Consider the following 22,559-nt stretch of genomic DNA (forward strand, 5'->3'; position numbering starts at 1 on the left):
CTGTTTTGCATTTCTTTTTCTTTTTTTTTTTTTTGTTTCCCCTATTTTCAATTATAAATATCATCTCATTAATCAACTCGAGAAACGCACGACGGGATTCATATCTTTGACAGCGAGTTGTCCCATTACATCTTCCAAGATCTCTTAACTTCTTGGTCATGGTACCGATGAAGTGGGCGCGATTTGAATTCTTCTTTATTCCTCGTCAATGGTAGGCTGAACCTGTAGCACATCCTTCAGGATCCTGTGTTCTTCATGCTGATCATCCTGATCCTGTAAAGTAGAGAAAGGACCGTGCAACGATCTTCGTTGCACGGTTGCTTCCTCTCAGACTTTACTCTCAGGACCATCTGTTGTATGCTTGAAGGAGCTGCGAATTTTACTGAGATGAAGGGCAGCGAGGTGGCCGTAGCTTTTGTTGTACCATTCTGGAGTGCGTCCTCTGTAATTAAAATTAAGCACAATAGTATTAAGGATTATGATTTAAAATAATGTATGAATATAAAAATTGTAAAAAGGTTAATATGAACAGAAAATCAATATCTTTTATTTAAATTTAATGGTTAAGGTTGGGATTAACGCGATTTAAAGTATTTAAAACTATTAATCTACAAGGATATTGATTCATCAATCAAAATATTGAATCGCCAATTCATAATTTTTCATATTTTTAGGGATTTGAAATTTTTTTACAGTGCATATAAAAAGATTATCGATTCCCTAAATCCAAAGAATACGTACTTTGTATCCACTCTGGAGAGATGCATAATCCGTGATTTACCGCTACCACAAGGTTCGATAAGATAGCGCGAGGCTAAAACAATACCACGTGTTCCACCAGGCATAACAGGAGCATCCGGATGTTCTACGGATGTTTCTACGATGACGCAGGCTCCTTTAGGGAGATCGTTACGCCAGGATCTGTACAATGCAACATTACATAATTTACAACTCGACCCTCACATTTTACACCTCTTATAAATCAGTCTTGCTATTTGTCACGTTCGGTTTCTCGATGCAATTGAATATCGTGCCTCTCAAACACGAATACACACCTTAGCACACAATAATCCCTAGCAGGAAGAGGACTCATGTTCCCAGTGGCGTATTGAAAGACCTCCACGTTGGTGTCCAGTTTATTGACCAGTCTGTACTTTAAAAGCTGAGGATCCCAGATATGCCTTTCTCTCAGAACACGATGGAGAAGCTCGTTCGGTGGTGCTTCCACCTCGGTTGACACTCGCCACAATCGGAGCGGATGTCCATCTCCGACCTTCTTGTATGCCATTTCCACTGTGCTATCAGCTGGATTGTGCACGGTGACCCATCCTCGACTTCTGTAAAAGAAGTATACATTATATGGCTAGCTACATGTATATAATATTTTTTCTAAATGAATAATTTTCGCTGAAATTGGATGAAAATTATAGAAGAATTTGTATCAAATATCTGTATTCACCAGAACTTGTATCAAAAAGTCTAAAATGAATGGTATACGAAAAAATATATAACGCGATGAAAGAAACAAGACTTTACGAGAAATCATCCAAATGCCAAAAAGTGTAAATGAAAGCATAACTTTTTTTAAAGAAGATCCATCATTATATTAATCATAAACAAAATTACGACAAAAGGGAAGACAAACTTCAAATGTACGTACTTCTCACGCGCCTCCTTCAACAAGGCCGTAGTGCAAGCGTAAAGATATCCTCTCCAATCCTGCTTAAGTTCGGATCCCAGCTCCTCCAAGGCGACCGGTACGCTTTCCTCCATGTAATTGAAATGACACTGCGTCAACATATCCGAGGAGACCTGATGCAACAAGAAACAGAGAAAAGGGGATGAGATTAACTCGTATTTCCCTTCATGATTCGTGAGAACATATCCGAATAATACACACATATACATATGTATAAATATATATGTATATATATCTCAGATTCGAGCGCGATCACAATCGCCGTTTCGAGACGACGACGGATGACGCTCCTCTCGAACGACCTGGACGTTCGGCATCGAGCCACTCACCATGAATAATTCACGATGCATCTTGACCAGATACAGAAGACAGTCGTGAGCGGCTTTGTTTTCCGACAGTTCCCTCTGATCGGGAATGCCCACGGTCTTTCTCCTACGTGGCGATACGCTGCTCGACCTGTTGGTCACGTTCGTGTTACTGTGGTTGAAGTGGAACAGGCTCGGTGCCAGGCACACGGCCAGGTTCGAGGCTGTCATTTGGTTGTAGGGAGCGTTGCTCGCTACGTGGTTCAAGAAATCGAGCAGAGTCTCCAACGCCTCCCGATGCTCGTCTGGCAGAAGCAGCAGGACGCATTGCACTGCGTCCGGTCGCAGATCAACAGGTACATCTATAACAATTATGGATATCTGTAATTACCTTTGTTGTCGGTTTTAATTTAGTTTACTAATAAGTCATTAGTTCAGAAGGCTTACGAGATTAAAGATGTATGGATATCAAGAGCGTTAAAGATTCTGTATTGGTCTCATTCTGTCATCGATATGGATACTGATATATAGATGTACATATATACTCACGTTGGAAGATGGCGATGAAGGTCTCGGATAACTTGTTGGTTAATAGCGCTTCCGGCAACTCCCTGAAATACTGCTTAACGAGATCAGCCACATCAAAGGCCTGCTGACCATCAAAATTAATGTTATCCCCGAGAGTCTCGGTCATCATTTTCAATTTCTGTATCCTCGATTTGACACCGCTCTTCCTAAAAATTCCAACTTGGTCGAGGGCGTTCGCTCTCAACCACCTCAACGCAATTTGAATACACTTTGGTAAAGCCTGGCCGGTTCGCTGCAGAGATAACAACAACGGTACCCCGAAGACTGTTTTATCCTTGTAATCAGGGGTCTTTATCTTCCTGATGAACTTTGGCAATTCCCAGTTCCAACCCGTACGATGAGTTGGACAGTATCGTTCCATGCAAGCGGTCAGTTTTAACAGAGCCAATTTCCTCAGTACCAAGAGTTGCCCGCAGGACATCGAGGCCATAGCTCGTGAACACAGAGGATCCAGCGGTTCAGGATACAGTGATCCCCTTTGAAAACTGTGCCACCTAACAACGGTACCCTTGTGCCTTGGAGAATCCTCTTCCTGATCCGAATCACGACTGGCTACTGTTGAACTGCTCTCTTGACTTCCAGCGAGTTCGGAACTCCTGGACCTCGACTTTTCTCTGTAAACCGTCACTTCCTTGGACAAGAGTTTACCCTCTCTGTACGGATCGTCGCGATGTCTGAAGCTCTTGTGCATCTTGTCTTCCCTCTTCAACGCGGCCACCTTGTCTTCCTTGTACCTTTCCTGACTTTGTCCCGACAACTTGTCCCTGTACCTTTGCGACTCCTTCCCAAGATTCAGGCTTCCTCCGCGACTATTTATGGGAGTTTTGGTCGGCGAATCCTTGGGACTTTGGGGATGGGCAGTCACGTACTCTAACACTTTAGCATGATTGCTGTTCGCGTCTCTGAAATACCTGTGTCGCCAACTGGTAGGTTGACACTCGGAGTCGCTGAGCGCGCCTTGATCCTCTCGGCCACGATGCAAGAACCTTCTCGCTCGATTCATCTTCGTGCGTGTCGGCGTAGGCGTCGGGCCACCTCCTTGTGACCCGTCCGAGCAATAACTCGACGAATCGTCGCCGAACGGACTAGGCGCGTTGGTCAGAGGCGACGGTGGAAGGTGATAAGGAGAAGCTGGTAACGTGACGGGTGATCCAGGCACGTGAAGCGGCGAACCTGGTAAAAGATCGTTGAAAGACACCGGCGCGGGTCCCGTAGGTGATACGTCCACGCAATTCAACTCTTTCATCTTTTGCTGCATCGACATCACGTCTAGAATTTGCGGGCCACTGATGACGATGCCGTCGCGGTTCTGGTGCTTTCGCCGTCGGGATTTCAACGACTCGACCCGCCTAAGGAAAGCTTTAGCTCCATCCCTCAGTCTCTCGGAGCCGGTTCTTCGAAATCTCGGGCCGATCTCATCGGGAAGCGTACCAGGTGGTAAGCTACTGTATCTGAGAGTGTCCAGCATCGTATCCTCGGCTTCCTCGGCTTCCAGTCGATCCTCCAACGAGTCCTCCTCGGATTGCAAGTTCTGCCCAGCAATCGCCTGTAACCTCTCGACGTTGGTTTGCGTCACGTCGCACACGCGGGACCAGCGTCTGGTTTTCTTCTCGAACGTCCAATTCTCGCTGAGGGCGCACTGTGTATCTTCGTCCGAATCATCGCCGCCACCCTGCAACGGTGTAAACGTATTGAGCGTGCGAAAATTAAGCGAGAGCGAATTTCAACGGTGCCCTTAATTAAAAGGAAAGTTACGAAACGCGGCCTTAATCGCGCGTCTCATTTGCATAAGTAACAGTCATAAGCAAGAATTCTATCTTCTTCCATCTTCGACCATGCCTGACAGGTTTTGACGTCAATAACGTACGATGCAACGATTCGTTTTGGGATTTATTAAAAGAACGCCAAGATCTACGTCTATATCAATAAATTTTGGATTACACGCGGCAATATGTGGTTACCTCGAAACTTGATCTTTTTTATACTATTACGGTAGTGGGGCTCGTGGAAGATTACAACGAGCTAATGACGTGATTCAGAGGAGACGTGACTCATGATACACTCCGGTCGACCATTGGAGAGTGTGGAGAAACGTTTCGTGCAAGATTAACGACTCGTAGCGAATGTTTAGCAGCCACCAGTGGCACTGGTTGATAATCAATTTGCGTTTGATGTAGCGACAAATTAAGGACCACCGTCGAGGACGCTATCGTGTCGTGTAATTAATTGTAGAAAGTGTTTCAAGCCCCATTGCTTTTACCTATGGTCTCTCGCAATCGGCTGTGACACCGTACGTAAGTTGTGGAAGATGAATGATTCTTCCGGCAAGCGTGAGAAGAAAAAAACCACGCCTTTATGTTACACCAGCTCTGCTATGAAAATATAGTTTTTTAAAGAACGAATCATTTCCATGCATTTTACACGCTTTCTGTTTTAACGTAGTATTACTTTGGTTTGAATACTCTTGAAATCTTGAATTTCTGACTTACATAATTGATATTTCACATCGGTTGTATATAATAACGAACTTAATAAGGCATCAATCGCATTTTGCCTTCCTTGTTTGTTCAGCAGCTAATTATATTAACTTCTTTTTTTTTACTATAATTGTTGTATTCGATATACTATAGAAGAAACGCAAAGAAGAGAAGAAGAGAAAGGAGAGTTACGTAATGTATGTGTTTGCAAATGTACGCAGCTCTCGAGTAAAACTTCATCTGAGCACAGACACCTTTAACAGTATTGTGTCACAATTATAATTTCTGCTAATTAAATTATTGGACCCAGCAAATTATCACCATACGATTACAGAATACACAAACGTCGCAATTTCTCTATTCGACTATTTCTTGATTTTGTATTTTACGGAACTGATACTGGTCAACTTACTATTGCAAAATCAACTCGATTTTTCCATTTGGTTAATTGCCAACTTCATGTTCTGTCGAATTTGAGAAACTATCCATTTTAGCCCGACAAACTATCGATTCTATCTTATAACTACAAAATCATCTCAAACTTTGTAAGTTCTTCATCAAACCTCGCCTCAATCCGATGTTCCTCTACTTTCCCACAATGCAACTCTGAATTACCATTTCACGCTTTATTATCAAGCGGACAAACGAGCCGAGAGACTAACGTGGGATTCGACGTCTGGAAGAGCCGGATCGGGGCCACAGATGACTAAACTGAAACGCTGTTCCTTCTGACGACCGTAGGCAAAGCCAGTCCGTTTTCTAACAATAAAGCCGACGCTCTGTTGCTCGTTACGAAACTTGACGCCTTTGTTGTTTCCACGTAGGGCATCGGCAGGGCTGCGAGAGTCAGTCGGGAGAGTGTGTGACCTTACGTGATCTTCGCCACATGACAATGGACCAAGTTTCACCTCGTGTCGCTTCGCACGGTTTCCATCGGTGGCATCGTGGCGTACAGCTAAACTCCTCTTTGCGCCGCTCGCTGTCCAGGAAGCGAGCATCACGACCTAACCATCTAGTACCGCAATTTTTTTTCCATTCTATTTCATGGCGATGCATGAGGACATAATGGAAGCTATGCCTCTACGTTGGCGCACGCCGACGAATTCTCTTGCCGACGAAAACTTGGCCTCAAATGTGTCTAATCGCTGTCACGGATGTACCGTTTCCCTAGCTTTCATGAAATCGTTATGAATGAGTGGGAGGATCTTGAGTGTTAGAGAGAATGTGATGATTAATACACAGCTGCATTGCATTTTATTTTAGGACACCAAATGTTCTTCACAGATCTTTAGGTGTATTTTTTTAAAGTATTTGACGAGTAGAGAGTAATATAATTTCTGAATGTAGGAAATTATCGGCTCAAAAGCTAGTTTTCTTTTCAGAATTACGTTGGGTTTGGTATAGGTGGTTATATTCAAACAGTAGTAAATCAAGAATTTGCAATAGTGAAGTAGAAACTAGAAATTCTGGTGGAGAATAACTTTTCAGAATAAAACTTTTCATGTAATGCATATTGCTGTAAAATTACTGTATACGCGTATTGAACATTAAGAAAGACTTCTCCTGTGTATAATGAATTTTATAATGTTTATACTTTGATACTTGCAAATGAAAGCTGAATCGAAGCATAAATGTACGACAGTGGGAAAATAAACGACAGATTCGTGAATGTCGCTTATGAGAGACCAAATTACTCCGTAGAAAGCTTATCGCGTTTTAAAAGGATTGAACCTTAATGATTGCGGTGATGCAAGGAATAGACGAAGAGTATTTATGGATATTTACGTTAGCAGCTTAACGCTGTACAATCTGTTCTTTTTCCTCGGGGTGTAACGTTATTACGGTGATAAATTTTAATCGTAAACGCCATGCCGAGCAGTGAGATCGTTAAACGAAATTACCAGAGCATTCGAGGAAAGGGAAACGCGTAAAATGACATGCAAAGTGTTCCCTCTTTCCTTCTTCTTTTTTTCCTCCTCCTCGTCTTCTTTTTTTTATTCTTCATCGATGAACGTTACGAAGTCAGACAACAGGGCCATTTGATTATACGAGAAAATAATCAACGTGCTCGAATGTGGGCCATGGTTAAAAATACCCGGCATTGCAGAAATGGGATATCCGTTAAGAATAAACGGACTCCCGACCGGAATAGATTTTTCGAATCTTAGATGTCTCTCCAGACATTCACCATTCGATCACTCATTCTAACAGAAGCTATAATTTCCTGTCGCTGCATTAGAAGAAAAATTTAGGTGATACTAAAAGTCCATTAGAATTTCGTTACGAACGACAACCTTGACACTTACAAGATTGTATATTATATCCTAAATACACACTTCTTAAATTAATCAAAAAAAAAAAAAAAATAGGATTTATTTATAGAAAGATTCCTATGAATTACAAACTGGCTTAAGATAGTACTGTTTTTAACACAGTGTTTCTTTTTTCATGCTATGCTATATCCGAATATAATCAACATTCCACTACATTATGTATATTTTACTAGCGTGTATAGGGACAGCGTATTGTAAAAATAGAATCAAAGAATTTAAGGGCTTCTAGTATATAGTACTCATCAAGGGAAATGAAGAATGTTGAGTAAACGTAGGTTCTAAATTCAGTGCTGTTGGTGTAAAATGTAATTTTCTTTCTCCTTATAGGGGTAGCTAATGAATTTCATTTACTCGCCCATAAGACATAACGTAGTTGAATTGTAATATTAAATGAAAAATGCAGTATATGTAAGACAATATGGAACAAGGTGGGAATGTTGAAAAATACACATCCGTTGATTCACATAATTTACATATTACAGTCTTGTAAATTATGTTCCATGCCTTTCTATGATTTTTTGTTGATATTAGATATTCCTATCTTAATTTTTTTCAATTGACGTACTGGCAATCCCTGAGTAAGGCGGTTGGTTGGTTTCATGTTATTTATGCAAATATGATCATTATGTCCCATGTTATTCTTTATCATCAATATACACCTAATATATTATTCAAGCACATATTTCTAAATCTATTTCTTTATTCATATCCAATATATTCCCACGAGACGTAACTAATTCATTTACAAATACACAATTTTATACTTCATTACAAAAAACTTGATTCCTCTATTTATATCTATATCTAAATAGCTCGAATAATTGATTTTATATTCTACACTCTTTTTACGACGCACCCTAAATCCTTAACGTCTTAAACGCATACTTTTTGACCGTATATATTTCTTGAACGAAATTATCGAGAAGCGACGGTTGACGAGCAGTAATTCTTGTGAGACGCAGAAGAATGTGTCTCGAGGTACACCCCGTTGTCCAACTGGTCCGAACGAAGGGAACCTTATCCTCAAGGAGAAGCGGGCAAGTCGAGTCGGAGGAGACGGGGAAGCCGCGTTTCGCGTACGATTATCAGCGATCCGCCACTTATACTTCTCTTACATATCTGCATTTCCGTTCCGGCGTGTTACCACACGACGTGACGATTCTCGTACGTGAGTTATTTCCGCGCGGGTTCGTGCTGACCAACGAGCCGTGTCGCCCCACGTTGCTACGACGTCACTTCCGTCTAGGCAGGTTGAACAAACCCTGGTGTTTTATGCGTGACAATGGCTCGGGAATGGACTCGTAAAACGAACAGTGTTTCGTGCGAGTTTTATGGGCTTCTACTATTTATTCTGCGCGAATGTTAGTTTATCCTTCTTTTTTAACTGCCGGTTACGTGTGTCTACTATCTAGAGAGAATAAAATTTCCCTCTCCCCTTCTCCAATAGGACGCACGTTCTTATTATTTTTAGAGTCGATCGAAGTCTTCAGATTCGATTTACGCGCCAACTGTGATTTTTCAATTTACGATAAAATTGCTTGCTCTGAGGATCGATATTTGAAGATCAGTTACGTGACATAATTCGTAAAGATTCTGTGATGATTCTGTATTCTTATAACTCAAATTCCAACTCTGATAATCCAAAAAGTATATATGGGATTAAACCAAGCACACGTCCAATCTACCGTAATATCGGAGCAACTTACATCTAATCTCCACGTCAAATCTCTAACAGTTAAAGTTCCTTCATAAACAGTATAAACTTTGCCACAGGATATGAAGACAATTAAACTTGTAGAAGCCGTAAACAATCGTTCAACGTACTCATCCGATTAAAATTCGTACTATGCATACTTCGCGTGCTTCCTAAATTACCAAGCTGGCAACTCGAACGAATAAAAGTCGCACAACGTTCATTGCACTCCGAATTTAGAATACGATGACGGTACAATGACCCAGATCGCCGTTCTCGCTTGTTAAAAGGACCCTTGGCACATTAGTCGTAGCCCTCTCGCGTTAAGTATCAATTAAACGTTGCCTCGCTCCCGATCTCGTCGTCCCCTGTAATTGGTCCGCCAGACCAATGGATTGCTTCCTCTAAATCGATAATATATTTCTGGTCGCTGGAGAACGCGTATGAGAAACCCGTACAAAATCATATACTTAACCCTGCTACGTTCTTCCAATCATTTTCGATCCAATTACGTTGCTTTAATGTTGAGAGGTATCTTAGGTTTACGAAAAAAAAAAAAGAAAAAGTAGTTATAGATGTATACAATTCCTCGTTTCAACTTTACGTTACACACCATTAACATTTTTGAAATATTTTTTATTATAAACTGAAGGATCGTAATGACGCTAATGCTTTAAGTCTATAACTTTTCAATTTATACAAAAGATTGTGTAATTAAAATTATGTTTATTAAATGCCTTCATAATGAACGTAACTAAATGAAAGTAACTAAAATAGAATTTAAAAGTTGAAATATAGTACCCACATTAGTAATAAAACAAAATCACTTGTTCTTTCCATTTTGGCCCATGGTGCCCCGTCATAATTGTATACACGGCTTTACCCTGTTATACGATCTTGTACGAATGTCTCCTACCTTCTTCTCGTTTTCCTTAGTTTCTAACTCGAGTATATGTCAGTTGCTGCATTCTCGTTACGGGCCAACCAGAAAGAGGTTAAGTTAAAGTAGAAGATAGAAAGAGGCTGAGTTTCAACAGCGAAAAATATCGCGTGCGAATGTTGGTCTTCATTAAAAATTCTTTTATCCGCGGTCTGATATGTTGGGTCTTTAAAAGGCCGCGCGCTTGTGTCACTTGAGAGTACGTAGTCAAAGTAGGATTCTGACACGAGGAACGAGATAATGTAATATCTGATGTGATGTGACTGCGGGAATAAATGATTTGAGAGATGAATAAGTTAGTTACGGAGGAGTTGCTGTAGATGGAAAGTTGGTTGTAGTTTGAAAATATTCCTCAATGGTGTTATTCAATCTGGAGAGACCCTGGAGTTCTTTAATGACGTTGTTGAATGGATTCTTTACGTTACGCTATCTCTTTTTTATCGCGAACATTAAATAAATTTATCTTGAATATCGATAAAAATGTATATGTCCGACATATTAACCCTTATAGAAACAAAATGTTTGTCTTCGCCCACTATCATTAACAGAAATATGCTTTTTCTAAAGATCTTGTAAAGAAAATACAACACACTAAAAATTAAGCCCAGTTTATATCTTCCTAAAATACAATACAGCATATACTCTACATGAAATACAAATGAGTCAATTGTTTTTATGATAATCATTCTTCAAAACGATTTATAGAACTTCACATAAAATAAAGGAAGCGCATTTCAAAGTATTTTACCAATGAATTTTAAACCGTCCATTGAAAAATACATCACGAACCCCTTTTCGGCTCCACCATACACGTTCAGTACCAAACAAAATACTTAATGAAATCTTTTCCGCAATCGAATGGGCCGCTTACAGTCGAATCGAAGAAAGAACGTTTGGGACAGGTAGGGGTTGAAAGGAGTATCAGCATTTTAAATCATGACGTCCAGAACGATGTATCATCCGGTAGGATGGAAGGAGGAGGACAAGCGAGTTGGTGAATTCGCACAGTGTCTCCTCGGTAGAAACAAGAGCGAGCCGAACGAATTGTGAGAACAAAAACGGCGTACGCTTCTCACGAGCCTCATCGATTCTGCCCAGTTGAAATCCTCCCAGTTCGAAAGTATGGTATCGTTTGTACGAGGGGGATACCTCGATCTCTCGACCAGCCAAAGAAATAGAGGAGAACGACATTCCATGGATTTCCATCGCGGTTGCTCTCCGCTCGCCAGACCGCGGATTTCTTCATTGACAATCGTGATTCAGTAACGAGCCTCCGGGAATCGTACGGTTCGCGAAGCTTTCTTTTCCCTTTTTCCGTCAGCTTCGTGTCGATTCACGGGACGAACGACAAAGACGATCGTCTCGAGTCGTGGCAATTAACCACCTCACGAACCAGATCTGGTTCCCTGGATTTCCAGCCTCGACGACGACCTCTTTTTGCCCACGGATTTGTCCCTAGCTGACCGAGCTTTTCGTTATTTCTCACCGACATATCGTTACCAATAACCATTTCCGCTCCATTTTCTAACAAGGTCAACGATGAATGGATAGATTCTTCGCGCGACGTTTCGACACATACACGTGTCTTTTGACGTTGACGCTAGCTTACGTATAGTCGATTACGATACTAGATTTCCTGTCATTTCCCAATCCACCGGCGTCAACTTTGAAAAGTTTTTACATTCTTGGCTTATTCGTCGTGGGAGATTCTTCGATAATGCTCGGTTTTAGATAGATGTTGTCGATCTCTATGTATGCTCTGCAAAGTATGTTTCCGTAAGAGTGTTTCTATTGAAGTTTAAAAGAGTTGGTTGAGTAGATTTTGGAGATAAGCCAAGAAGTATTTAAGTGTGGGATAATTTTGTAAAATATTTTAGGATGAAGTAGATACTGTAATGAATTCGTATTAATTGGCTTTGGCTAATTTAAGTAGATTACGTTGGTACGTTAAAAATAAAATGAAGAACTTCAATCAACTGAGTGCGGTAAAAAATTGGCAAGAGAAAAGGGGTTCAAAGCGGAAATCTTGGCATAGTATAAAAGCAACTTTGAAAACCACTTAATCTGATGCCATTAATTGCCGCCACGGTATAGTTGTCCTCGCCTACTTCTCGCACATCCGGTACCATTCTCGCACAACAAGCAGTTGCGTCAATCCGAGAATACTTTTACGAGATGTGAATTCCATTCCACGTGAAGGATATCATTCATTATACAAACTGCCTGACGCGATGTTTCCACTCTCGGCCAAAGAATCTGACAAGCTTCGCCTACGTTCGCGTTTCGAGTAAAAAAAGTACAGGATAAACTGAGAACTAAGATAGAAATTTAAAAAAAGACACTTTAAATATATGAAAATATATTTATAGAAGACTAAATCTATAGCTATTAATATAGCTTCCGCGATTAAAAAGGTTTCGTGCTATTGCTATTAATTAACTTCCGCAATTAAAAAAATTCTACGCTATCGCTATTAATTAGTTTCCGCAAATTTAAAAAAATTCCATGTTCGTGGCATATTTTCACATGCTTTAACAAGTCCCGCGCGTTCTTAAAATCTTCAAACTTTTCCCTGAATCATTTTACAAAAATAAATATTAAAATATGAATAAAAAGTGAGTTTCTAAAAAAGAAATAATCAAGTTTGTAACATGCTATGTTACAAACAGAACATCAGCTTTTGGCTGGTCGATTAACTGCACATAAGAAGCTTTAATCGATCGTCGTGATCGAATATTCGAATCTTCTTCGAAGTATTATGGTAATTCATTGAAAATGCAAATCGATCGTCGAGTTAACACGTAATTCCTAATTTCTGTTGAACTATTACAGATTTACGACTCGACTATCAGGTTCGAAACAATTTAAAAGAGATACCCTTAAATATTTAATTTAAAACAATTAAATCGAATATCATATAAATTAAATATCGATAAAATCCTCATTGGAAGAGGTAATACAAAGAAGTAAGAATACAAATTGATTATATCAAAATCATTAAGAGGACAAAGATACAATTTACAATGAATTCGAAATAAAATTATCAAAACTAAAACATAATTGTCGAATAACTTTTGACGAGCACAAATTTATTGTTTATATATTCGCAATGAATAGGAGTAAAAGCTGAATATCCTATAGCACTGAAAACGGAAAACCGCTTTATCGTACGATTTCACCCTCAAAGCTTTAATCAACCTCGCGAGAGCTAGCCATTCATTCAAGAGCCATCGTTGCACGTTAATGAACTGGCGTCCGATCTTAGACCGCCTTCGCAAGAACTAAATCCTCATTTACTAGATCTAGATCTCGAGCTTGATCGACAGATCGGGCCCGATTGTCGATCCTTTCTCTCCTTCGCTCCTATTTTACTCGACGTCGATTTCCATCTGTCCCCGTGGCGGTTAGTTCGCTCCTCGTAAATAGCAGACGCTTTTACGTTAATCGTCCTCTCAACCATAAGCGAAGAAGCAACTTCCAAGCAAGCAACAGTGTCCGTGTGAAACGTGTTAGACTATCGGGATGCAAATTTTCCCTGATATCAGCGAATGAGTTTGCTAATTTAGACGGTTATCCGCTAATACAAAATTCCAACGCCGCTACAGCGCTGGGCTGTTTTATTAACGAAAATAGAGAGGAGCCTCTGGTATCGTCGACATGCAACTAGCACTCTGTGTTAAACCAACCGATAACACAGCCACGAATTAAAGGAATACGTATGTGTTTTGTCTTTTGAACAGAATAAAATAGAGTTACTTGAGTCAAGCGGGTTATTTGAGACAAGCAAGTAATTTGTTTTGTGATTCGTTAAATTCTGTTATAAAACAAACTGCTTACCTCTTCATTAGTGACGTGGTAAACAATGAAATATTTGGTATACATTTACATCTCGATGGCCATAGATTTCTACGATGATATGATATGTTCTACCCATCAAAAGGAAATAAATTCGTTCAATGTTAATATTCCCAATCGTAATTATCATTATCCAATAACGCGTATATATTACTTTATTTTTGGAAGTTTATTTTATTAGTGCTTCTATAGTACCTCCTCGCTGGCTTAAGTAACACTACCACAGAGTTATTCGAATCATTTTCGTTTCTTATATTTTTTCTTGTTGTGTCTAAAATATTTTCTCATTTTTTCATTATCATACTCGTATTACAATGTACAAAGTTCAAGATTGAATTTTAAGACAACTCAAGTAACCTTATCTTATTATACCCTTAAATTCAATTAGAACTAAATTTCTTATTTGAATTTCATCCGTCTTGCAGATCGACCTCACCTTTTGATGTGGGTGGAGTTAGTTATGTTTCCGTTCACGGAACGTATCGTACATTTTATTACTGCCCTTTCCTTTATTATTCTCGCTAGCGGGCGTTTTGTTATACTCGTGTATCTGTATAGTTTAACGAGAGAACTTGTTTGATTTGCTCCAATTAAGATTCAGTTTAAATCTTTGCGGAATTAATTGCACCGCAAATAACGCGCGGGTTTTCGGTCTGCATTTACCAAGAATGCTGAGAAGAACGCTTGCGGCAAATATGAGAACGCTGACACGCGATGAAAACTAAATACCTACCCGATGAAACGTTTCGAATTTCTACATATATCGGATATTTGTGTCTGCCGATGCATTTTTCACAAATTCGATATTGATTTTTCATTAATCAGTTTATTAGCAAAGTGAATAAAACAACTAAATAAATAAACATGTTCGATCAGGCCTGATTATAATCGGATCAATATCGACAAGTATTAAACGGGGCATAATTTCCAAAAAGAACTTGTTTACTCGCCGAGCGAACTAGAATATACTGAGAATCGACTCTATTTGTATGTTTTCCGTCGAAATTAATTCCCGTATTTGCAAGTATCTCGTTTAAATCAAAAATCAAAATATAAAATTCCAAGTCCTCAAAATTTCTCAAAAAGTACATTGAACTACTCGAACTATTCATTTAAATTTGCTATGGTTTTCACATGGTTTGTAAATCAACTATTTCCTTCTTTGTCATATAAGAACAAATTTCTCAATCAAGGGCTCAATGTTAAAGAACATGTGGAAAAATCATGATAAGTTCATTTTTATTAATTCTTTTATTTCAATGTCTTACTGGTTAACTGGTACGGAAATATATATCTAATTCAAACTGAATAAAGATATGTTATTAATGTAAGAGTAACAGAGAATGTGCCGAATTTTAAAAATCCTTTCCTGTAAAATTGGAAAAATGTGATTTATCAAATTTTTCCCTTGTGATCTTCAATTGGGCAAGGCGACTTTGAAGTTGAAAATTCATCGGGCACGTCGAGTTTCGAGTTCCCCATCCCTGTTGGCGCATGATGGCGGGTCGAGTTCCGGTTCCACCGCCGTGGTACACGTATTATATACACGGGAAACGTGGTCGCTGTGCCAAGGCGCTCGGCCGGCGACGCGACGCCACGCTGTCTGGCGTACATGTTTCTCGGGCCTCGAGAGCTCTTTCACAACTCTCTCACGGTGAAATCATTTCGCGGTGCCCGTCGTTCCGCCCGAGGCTATGCGTGACACTTGTTTACCACGCAGCAGAGCAGAGCCGGGATAGCCAAAACGGAAGAGAGACCGCGACACTTATCCCATCGCGGAATCCGCGTCAGGGAAAGCTGAACCGTTTGCGCCTTTTTCCAAGCATTTCCAATTCACCTCGAACAGATTGAATGTAAATGGGAATTAACGAGACTCCGTCGTGACTCTTCCAACCGACCATTATTTAATTTTCGCGCCGTTTTGGAGAGAAATTTTCTCGGGCCGCCTTGTTCGGCTAGAAATTAATCGCGCGAGCTGTGAATAGCGGCGTGTTTGATTCTGGAATGCTTGAATGGAGGCTCTGGTAGCTGGTCTAGGCGAGATTTTCCCGGCTGATATTTTAGGTTTATGTAATAGCTCTTGAAGTATAGGTTGCGGGGTAATGAACTATCGTTTCTTGCGAATTAATGCTTTAACGCTCGTGACACCTTGATGGATTGTTATTTAATTTCCTAAGAGGTCGCTAAATTTTAGGTAAATATTTTCTCTCTTTAGATTATTATTAAATTGCGATTTTTATTATATTAAAATTGCTAATGTAATCTTAAATGCAAATGAAAGTCTACAGTTTATAATTGTTACTCTATTTTATAAATATTTGGAAAATTATATCAGAAACTATTTTTTGAATAAATCTTCTATTTTTGTATACCTAATAAGAAATTAAATACGTAAAATCTTCAGCTACGTAGTATTACACGAAGAAGGCTAATACAGGTAATGTCTTATTCCGTATGAAGAAATTTCCAAGGTCCTCCTTTTGATTTATATAAATGGAAAGTATTACACTGTTCGCTTAAAGAATGTCTGACTTGTTATTCTCGATTGAGCGATCCTTCGATCTTACAAGACAGTTTTTAAAAATATCAGTCATAACGTCGAGCCAATAATTGTCGTACAACAGATGGAACAAGATAGGCCTTCCTTTATTAAGCAATCTTGAATTTTACATGTCAGTTTTCGAAGTAATGCCTCTGCGTGTTTGATTGAAACGTAGGATCTTCGACGTTCACTTTCGAGTGCAGTCAAGAAAGAGATAGAAAGATCAAGATTGTTATCCTTGTTTCCAAAGTACTAGTACGTGCATACAACCTCTCTAAACATCCAATATTGCGCAACGCGAACAAACCGACGCGAGGTAAACTTTGGAATTTTTCAACGCAGAATGCAATTAACACTCCCTGTTTTTTTCATTCTAATGAACGCAGACCACCACGTTGAAAAGACTACCTGCCACGCCATTAACATAGCGTGAAAAATTCCACTGTGAAATTGCTCAAACCACGTTGCAGTTCCTCGAATTCCACCGAGATACCATCGAGATCGTTATCGAACCTTGAAATATCGGTGATTTCGTACACGCGGTCCTCTACACTTGCATACGACATTTACACACTACTCTATACTTGCATACGACACTTACACTCTAAGACGACTACTCTATATTCGCACATTAAATTTACACACAGAAGACACATTTACATTTACGCATTAAAAAAGTAGAACCAAGGCACACAGTTGTCTCACCTACTGAATATCGTAACAAATAATATACTTTTGACATTTTATATACTATATACATTCTATGGATTTTTGAATGCACAAAAATCTACAGTCAGTTACAAGCAATATTCGCATGAAAATTATAGAGTAGCCATTGAAGTTATAAAAGTTGCAAACATCATTCAGACACTGTCTGCCAACGCATTTGCTAGTGAGTACGTGCTTTTACATTCACATATTACTTCGTGCTCACATATTACGCTTACGTACCACACCACTCTTCACTGGAAGGTCGCGCAGATGTAACGAACGGACGTCGTACGTTACCTGCCGGCAGGACAACCTGGAACGAATGCGAAAATCGTCGCGGCGAGTTACTTAACCGAGCACCACGATCGCGACTCGATAAAATCCCGCTCGTACGAAACGAGCACGCTTATCGGTACATAGCGCGCAACACGGGGATCGCGATAGCGAAAACGATAGTCTAACAGTGAGGTAGCACCTGCGGAAAATCACATCAGACCGGGACCGATAAACCGTAGAGGTCAGCCGTTGTGCTCGATAAAACGTCGATCGATTGCGTCCTAGCGAATCGCCAATAAGTCGACAACTTTATTCGACATCGGTTATCGGGGCCAACGATGCCAGCTCCTTTTAAATGTTCTTCTAAACGTGTACTTATACATTTTAACGCGACTCCATTGTTAGTCTCCAGCTTGGAGCTGAAGAGCTATGCAATACAGGTCGCTTAAATTCCAATAAATCCAGGATCCGGATTATAATCTTCGCGGAACAGGTAGTGATTTTGTTCTAAAAATATAAAACTAGTCTCGTCACAAAGGCAGATCTATCGAGAACAAGTGACAAAGATATAATATTTTTCACTTACTCCCATCGTGTCTATTCACTTTGTTAATAGTAGGCTGCGGGCGTTAGTGCAAATTTGGATGTTTGGATATATCATTAAAAATATAGAACCTACATAGAATCCATATACTTTGCTTTAGATATTTTGGATATTTTCGTATATTACATTCATTCTATATATTGTTATATATTTAGATTTTTCATAAATGCATAAACAGTCGCTTAGATTTGGATTACATGTAGCTTTGAAATGAGTTTCAAAGAAATTAAAATATTTATTACACTGCGTATTTATCCTCCTACGATGAATGAACTTATGGAAGTAAATCATATGTTTCTTGAAAATTGAATAGTGTACCTACTCATATAGTGAAATTAAGAAATTAATAAAAAGCGAAGTTGATCAGTTTTGCTTATGCGAGGTTCACATAGCAGAAATCGTAGATCGGCAACTGAAACTGCTGTCGGTGTTGGTGTTTGGATCAGCGTGAGATTGGTAAGACGCCGAGAAATATCGTGTGACTTGTTGCGTGTACGTGTCAAACGGTCGAAAGGATATAACAGGTTTAACTTAATTTCGTGAAAATATCGCATTGGCTTATCTGAGTGTGCCAGCGGCATTCTTGATGCCCGTGGTGCCTGCACCGATTGCACGGTATTAAAACGGTGGCCGAGCAAACGGTTCTCTCCCGTGGTCGGGTTGATTTAAGTAAAACCACGTATCGCGGTCTTCATCTCGGTGTGACTTACGCTAATTGGCTTCTGAACGGTCCGATGGAAATTTATGGTAATACGCTAGCTCGCCCGCGAGCACGCTAACGATACCACACGGTTCTATATTCTGTTGCTGCTCTCGCACGCCAAGTTTCATCGTCGGCTCGACCGCCTGTACGAAGGATGCCCAACTGCGTACAGAGAGCGTCATCCCTGATAACCGTACTGCAGCTAAATAAAGCAGAGATATGGTAGGCTCAGTGGTAAGTGGCCGCGAAAACTTGAACGTATTACACGCCTCTGTTTGCGAAGATCTGCCTCTGTTTTGTTTGGAATCTTATCGGTGGATATGTCATAGACTTGAGATTTTAGAGATTCGAGCATAATATGACAATAATGTAAGGAACTAAATTACTCGTACTTCGGTGCAATTTGACTAATCAATCTGCTAGTAATTACATTAATACAATTTTGTTCCCTAAATCTTGGTGAATTTGCACATATTCAGCGTACTGTACCTCTATATGGTCGACTGCTGTGTTGGAATTATAGATTTAAAAAAACATATTTTCATTACATTCTATTTACATAACAACCAAGCTTGTCGTTTCAAAAGCTTGCCTAAAAAGTAAAGGATCATATACGAAGATCCGTTGTACCTTTGACAGTCGATCAGTGAGGCTTTCTCCAAAGAAAGAACTCAGACAACATTTCTCGAACTCGAATACCCGTGACACGATATCGTAAACGATGATTGTGAACAAGAAACGCGACGTGGAGAAAACGACCCTCTCATCTTGACACGAAAACATCGATCAACCGATTGTCAACTACGAATCCAACGTGTTAAAACGAACCAATACAATACAAAACCAATATCTGAAACGTATACACTGGTCGTAACAGGATAAAACGAACAGAAGGCAACTTAACGTAAAGTAGGCGAAGAATATTTTCAAGTTCAACGACCTAAGAAAAACTGGTGGCGGAAAATTGGCGCCGGAAACATCGGTGAACGATCGAATTATGTATGCCGCGAAAAAATAATTTAAATTTCCAACTGTGTGAAATCCCGTGGTCGCGTTGCGTACAGGTGCGAACTTGTGCAACGGACTACTAAAAACTAGATCCAACGAGCTGCGTCCCCGCGGATCGTTATAACGGTCTGCCATAGAAATGCGTATATATGTCCTCACGCGACCGCGGGACATTTATATCACGTTAATGACCGTTTCCAGCCGGACAATATGTCACATCGTGGCAAGAACATGTTATAGCTCCAGTTAGCTACCTACTTTTGACGAAGTTCGTCTTGAAAATTTCGAGTAACGAGCGAGCCAAGATGCTTTCCAATGGAAAAACGACGCAAGACGAAAGATGAAACGCTTTCAACGGTTCCTGTCGAACTCGGGTTCGTTTAATCGGGTGTTTAATCGGGTGATATAATCAAGCTAAGAAAGTTTCGAACGTACGATAAGTGTGCGCTCGTTCGCACGAAACGCGTTCGCAATTAGAGGAAGAACGTATAATTACTAGGAAAGCGATCCTGATCGAGATGGTGATTGGTTCGATCTGGGAAATCGGAAATTATTTCCTGCTACGATTTCATTTTTTAAGTAAGACGAGAGTTGTTGAATTTCCAGGAAAGGAAGTGGATCTTGTAAGGGGATAATTTTGTTGGATATTCATGGCGTTAATTTTATGATCGACGATCTGTCGATAATTATACGACGAACTGTGTCAAATTTCCTGTAGATAATTATTTATTTAATAAGCTATCTTGATGTATCCTCCGTGGAAAGTTGGACTCCAGAACGAATTTATTACGATGGGAATAAGAAGTATTTTTTATTTCTTTGGGAAAAATAATATATGTATAATATGTATTTATACGTAACAAGTGGATATCAAGGCTGACTGTTTGTGGAAGGATCTTATTTCAAAGGAGTATTCATGGAATCTTTTGAATTGAAAAAGAATTGTGAGTTATAGAAGGAACAAGCAATCAAAAGACCTAAAACAATAAACCTGTCTTCATAAACATTCCACCTCCACAACAAAATTGTTAGCAAATCAAAAGTTACATCTTCAGACACTATATAAGGTTATCATACATTTGAGAACAATCAACATAACCATCATCCTTTGAATTCTCCGACCGCGTTGAATCGATTTCCATTTACCTAAACACGAAGGATTAACTGGGAAGATGGTGAGATCTATAACTCCAGAGAAACGATCTGCAAAAGCGGCGCCTTATGTCGAGGACGAAAGCTCGGTTGAGAGGAGGCGGAGAGAGGAACGAGGCGGTTCTCTGTCGTGGTCGGTCCTCCAGGCAGGTTGACAGGCGCAACAGCAGCCGACATTCCTTCGTCAATCGGGTAAACCGGTTGCCATAAATTCGCGCGAACGAACGCGACTGTCCTGTGGCCCGTTTCAGCATTTTCTGCCGGCGATACCAGTATCCGCTTGCCTGAGTACTTTTTCTCCTAGTACGGCGGGGACGCTGTTTCTCGATCCGAGACGCGTGAACGTCGATCGCCGGAATAAATCGCGCGCCACCGCAAAAACCGTATTATTTTGCAACAAGTTCGCCACAGGCTCGTTGATTGCACGTTGAAATAACCTCCTTTTCGTTCTTTTTTCTTTGTTTCTATCTGTTTTATTCTCGATAAAATTTCCGCCCGGGTGAATTAGCTCGAAGTTTTTAACGATCTATAGATTGTACCGGCGCATGGTGAAATATTGACTCGAAGTTGCGTCACGTGTTAGAATATTTTTCATCACAATTTCGTTCAAACGTTGTTACCGACGGTAGGAGTGATAGCTTTGTGTCGAAGAGTCGTTTCGTTTTTCGATTTCAGTATGTGAGAGATCTGACGAGTTTCCATTAATCTGTGTCGTCGGAAAAGCGGTGAAACACTCAATCTTCGTATTTTTTTCTCCAGTGCTAATTGGACTTTTTCCCGACAGATGAATATTCATCGACAATTTATTAGCACGCAAAAATCGAAATTTTCCAGGTCGAAACTCGGTTCTCTATGTTTCACACATGTGTCCAATGCGCATTTTTTTCCACTCTGATTCTGATGGACAAAAAGTTCGCGCATCTGTTGTCGCTTCCTCGTTTGGAACGGAAATTTGTTAAGCCACTGCAACCGTACCGGAAACGCCAAAACGGTACTAGTTTGTGGGGTGCTCCGAATAAAACTTGTATGAGCACGTTTATGGCATATATCGTTCATTTTCATCCTTTGGTGTAGCAGAATTTTTATATTTATTGTCTGATATACCTTTCGTAATCGATTTATCAAATTTCATATATTTTATACAAAATATAAATGAGAAGCATTTTCGGAGAAACAACAACAAGATTTCTAGATCATTCTAGATCACATGATTCACTGATTTCAAAATTTATCTAATCCATCGAATAAAACGAAGTGCTATACGAAACGATATATAATACTAATAATTATTTTATTCTTCGTTGTCAAACATTTTGTTCATTGTTTGATTGAAAAATTACTTTTCTATAGTTCTATAATTTTCACGGTATGTATATTAAATAGAAGTTGCATTGTTATCGACACTATTCCATTCACATCAGGGAACAGGTGCCATGTACGAGCACCTTGAAACGACAAAGATTTGCTATGCTCCAATTCACCTATATAAAAACTAACAGTAAAGTACCTCATCCTGACTCTATTATCCACATTCTTACATTTACCACGAAAATTGATCCAAATACGCATTGTAGATTCAGATACAGATATGGAGATTATTAAATTCTCTCCGGTAACTACCTTGTCTATATACTAAATTCACATCTTCCGCTATCCATTCCATTTTTTGCTTA

General features: G+C 39.8%; 1 protein-coding gene across 2 annotated transcripts in view; it reads right to left on the minus strand.

The window, feature by feature from the left end:
* Positions 1 to 10: 10 nt before the first annotated feature.
* The window catches only part of LOC126869345 (rho GTPase-activating protein 7), a 349,000-nt gene continuing 326,451 nt past the window's right edge, over positions 11 to 22,559 (minus strand). For both annotated transcript variants that reach the window (XM_050625732.1, XM_050625733.1), the window contains 6 exons: positions 2,554 to 4,264; positions 2,029 to 2,366; positions 1,661 to 1,812; positions 1,056 to 1,337; positions 742 to 921; positions 11 to 442 (listed from right to left, as the gene is read on the minus strand). In XM_050625732.1, the coding sequence (XP_050481689.1) occupies positions 328 to 442; positions 742 to 921; positions 1,056 to 1,337; positions 1,661 to 1,812; positions 2,029 to 2,366; positions 2,554 to 4,264 (2,778 nt within the window). In that variant the 3' untranslated portion in view covers positions 11 to 327. The remainder of the gene's footprint in view (positions 443 to 741; positions 922 to 1,055; positions 1,338 to 1,660; positions 1,813 to 2,028; positions 2,367 to 2,553; positions 4,265 to 22,559) is intronic.

This window comes from Bombus huntii, chromosome 9 (assembly GCF_024542735.1).
Source record: "Bombus huntii isolate Logan2020A chromosome 9, iyBomHunt1.1, whole genome shotgun sequence".
In the NCBI taxonomy this organism is placed as follows: domain Eukaryota; kingdom Metazoa; phylum Arthropoda; class Insecta; order Hymenoptera; family Apidae; genus Bombus; species Bombus huntii.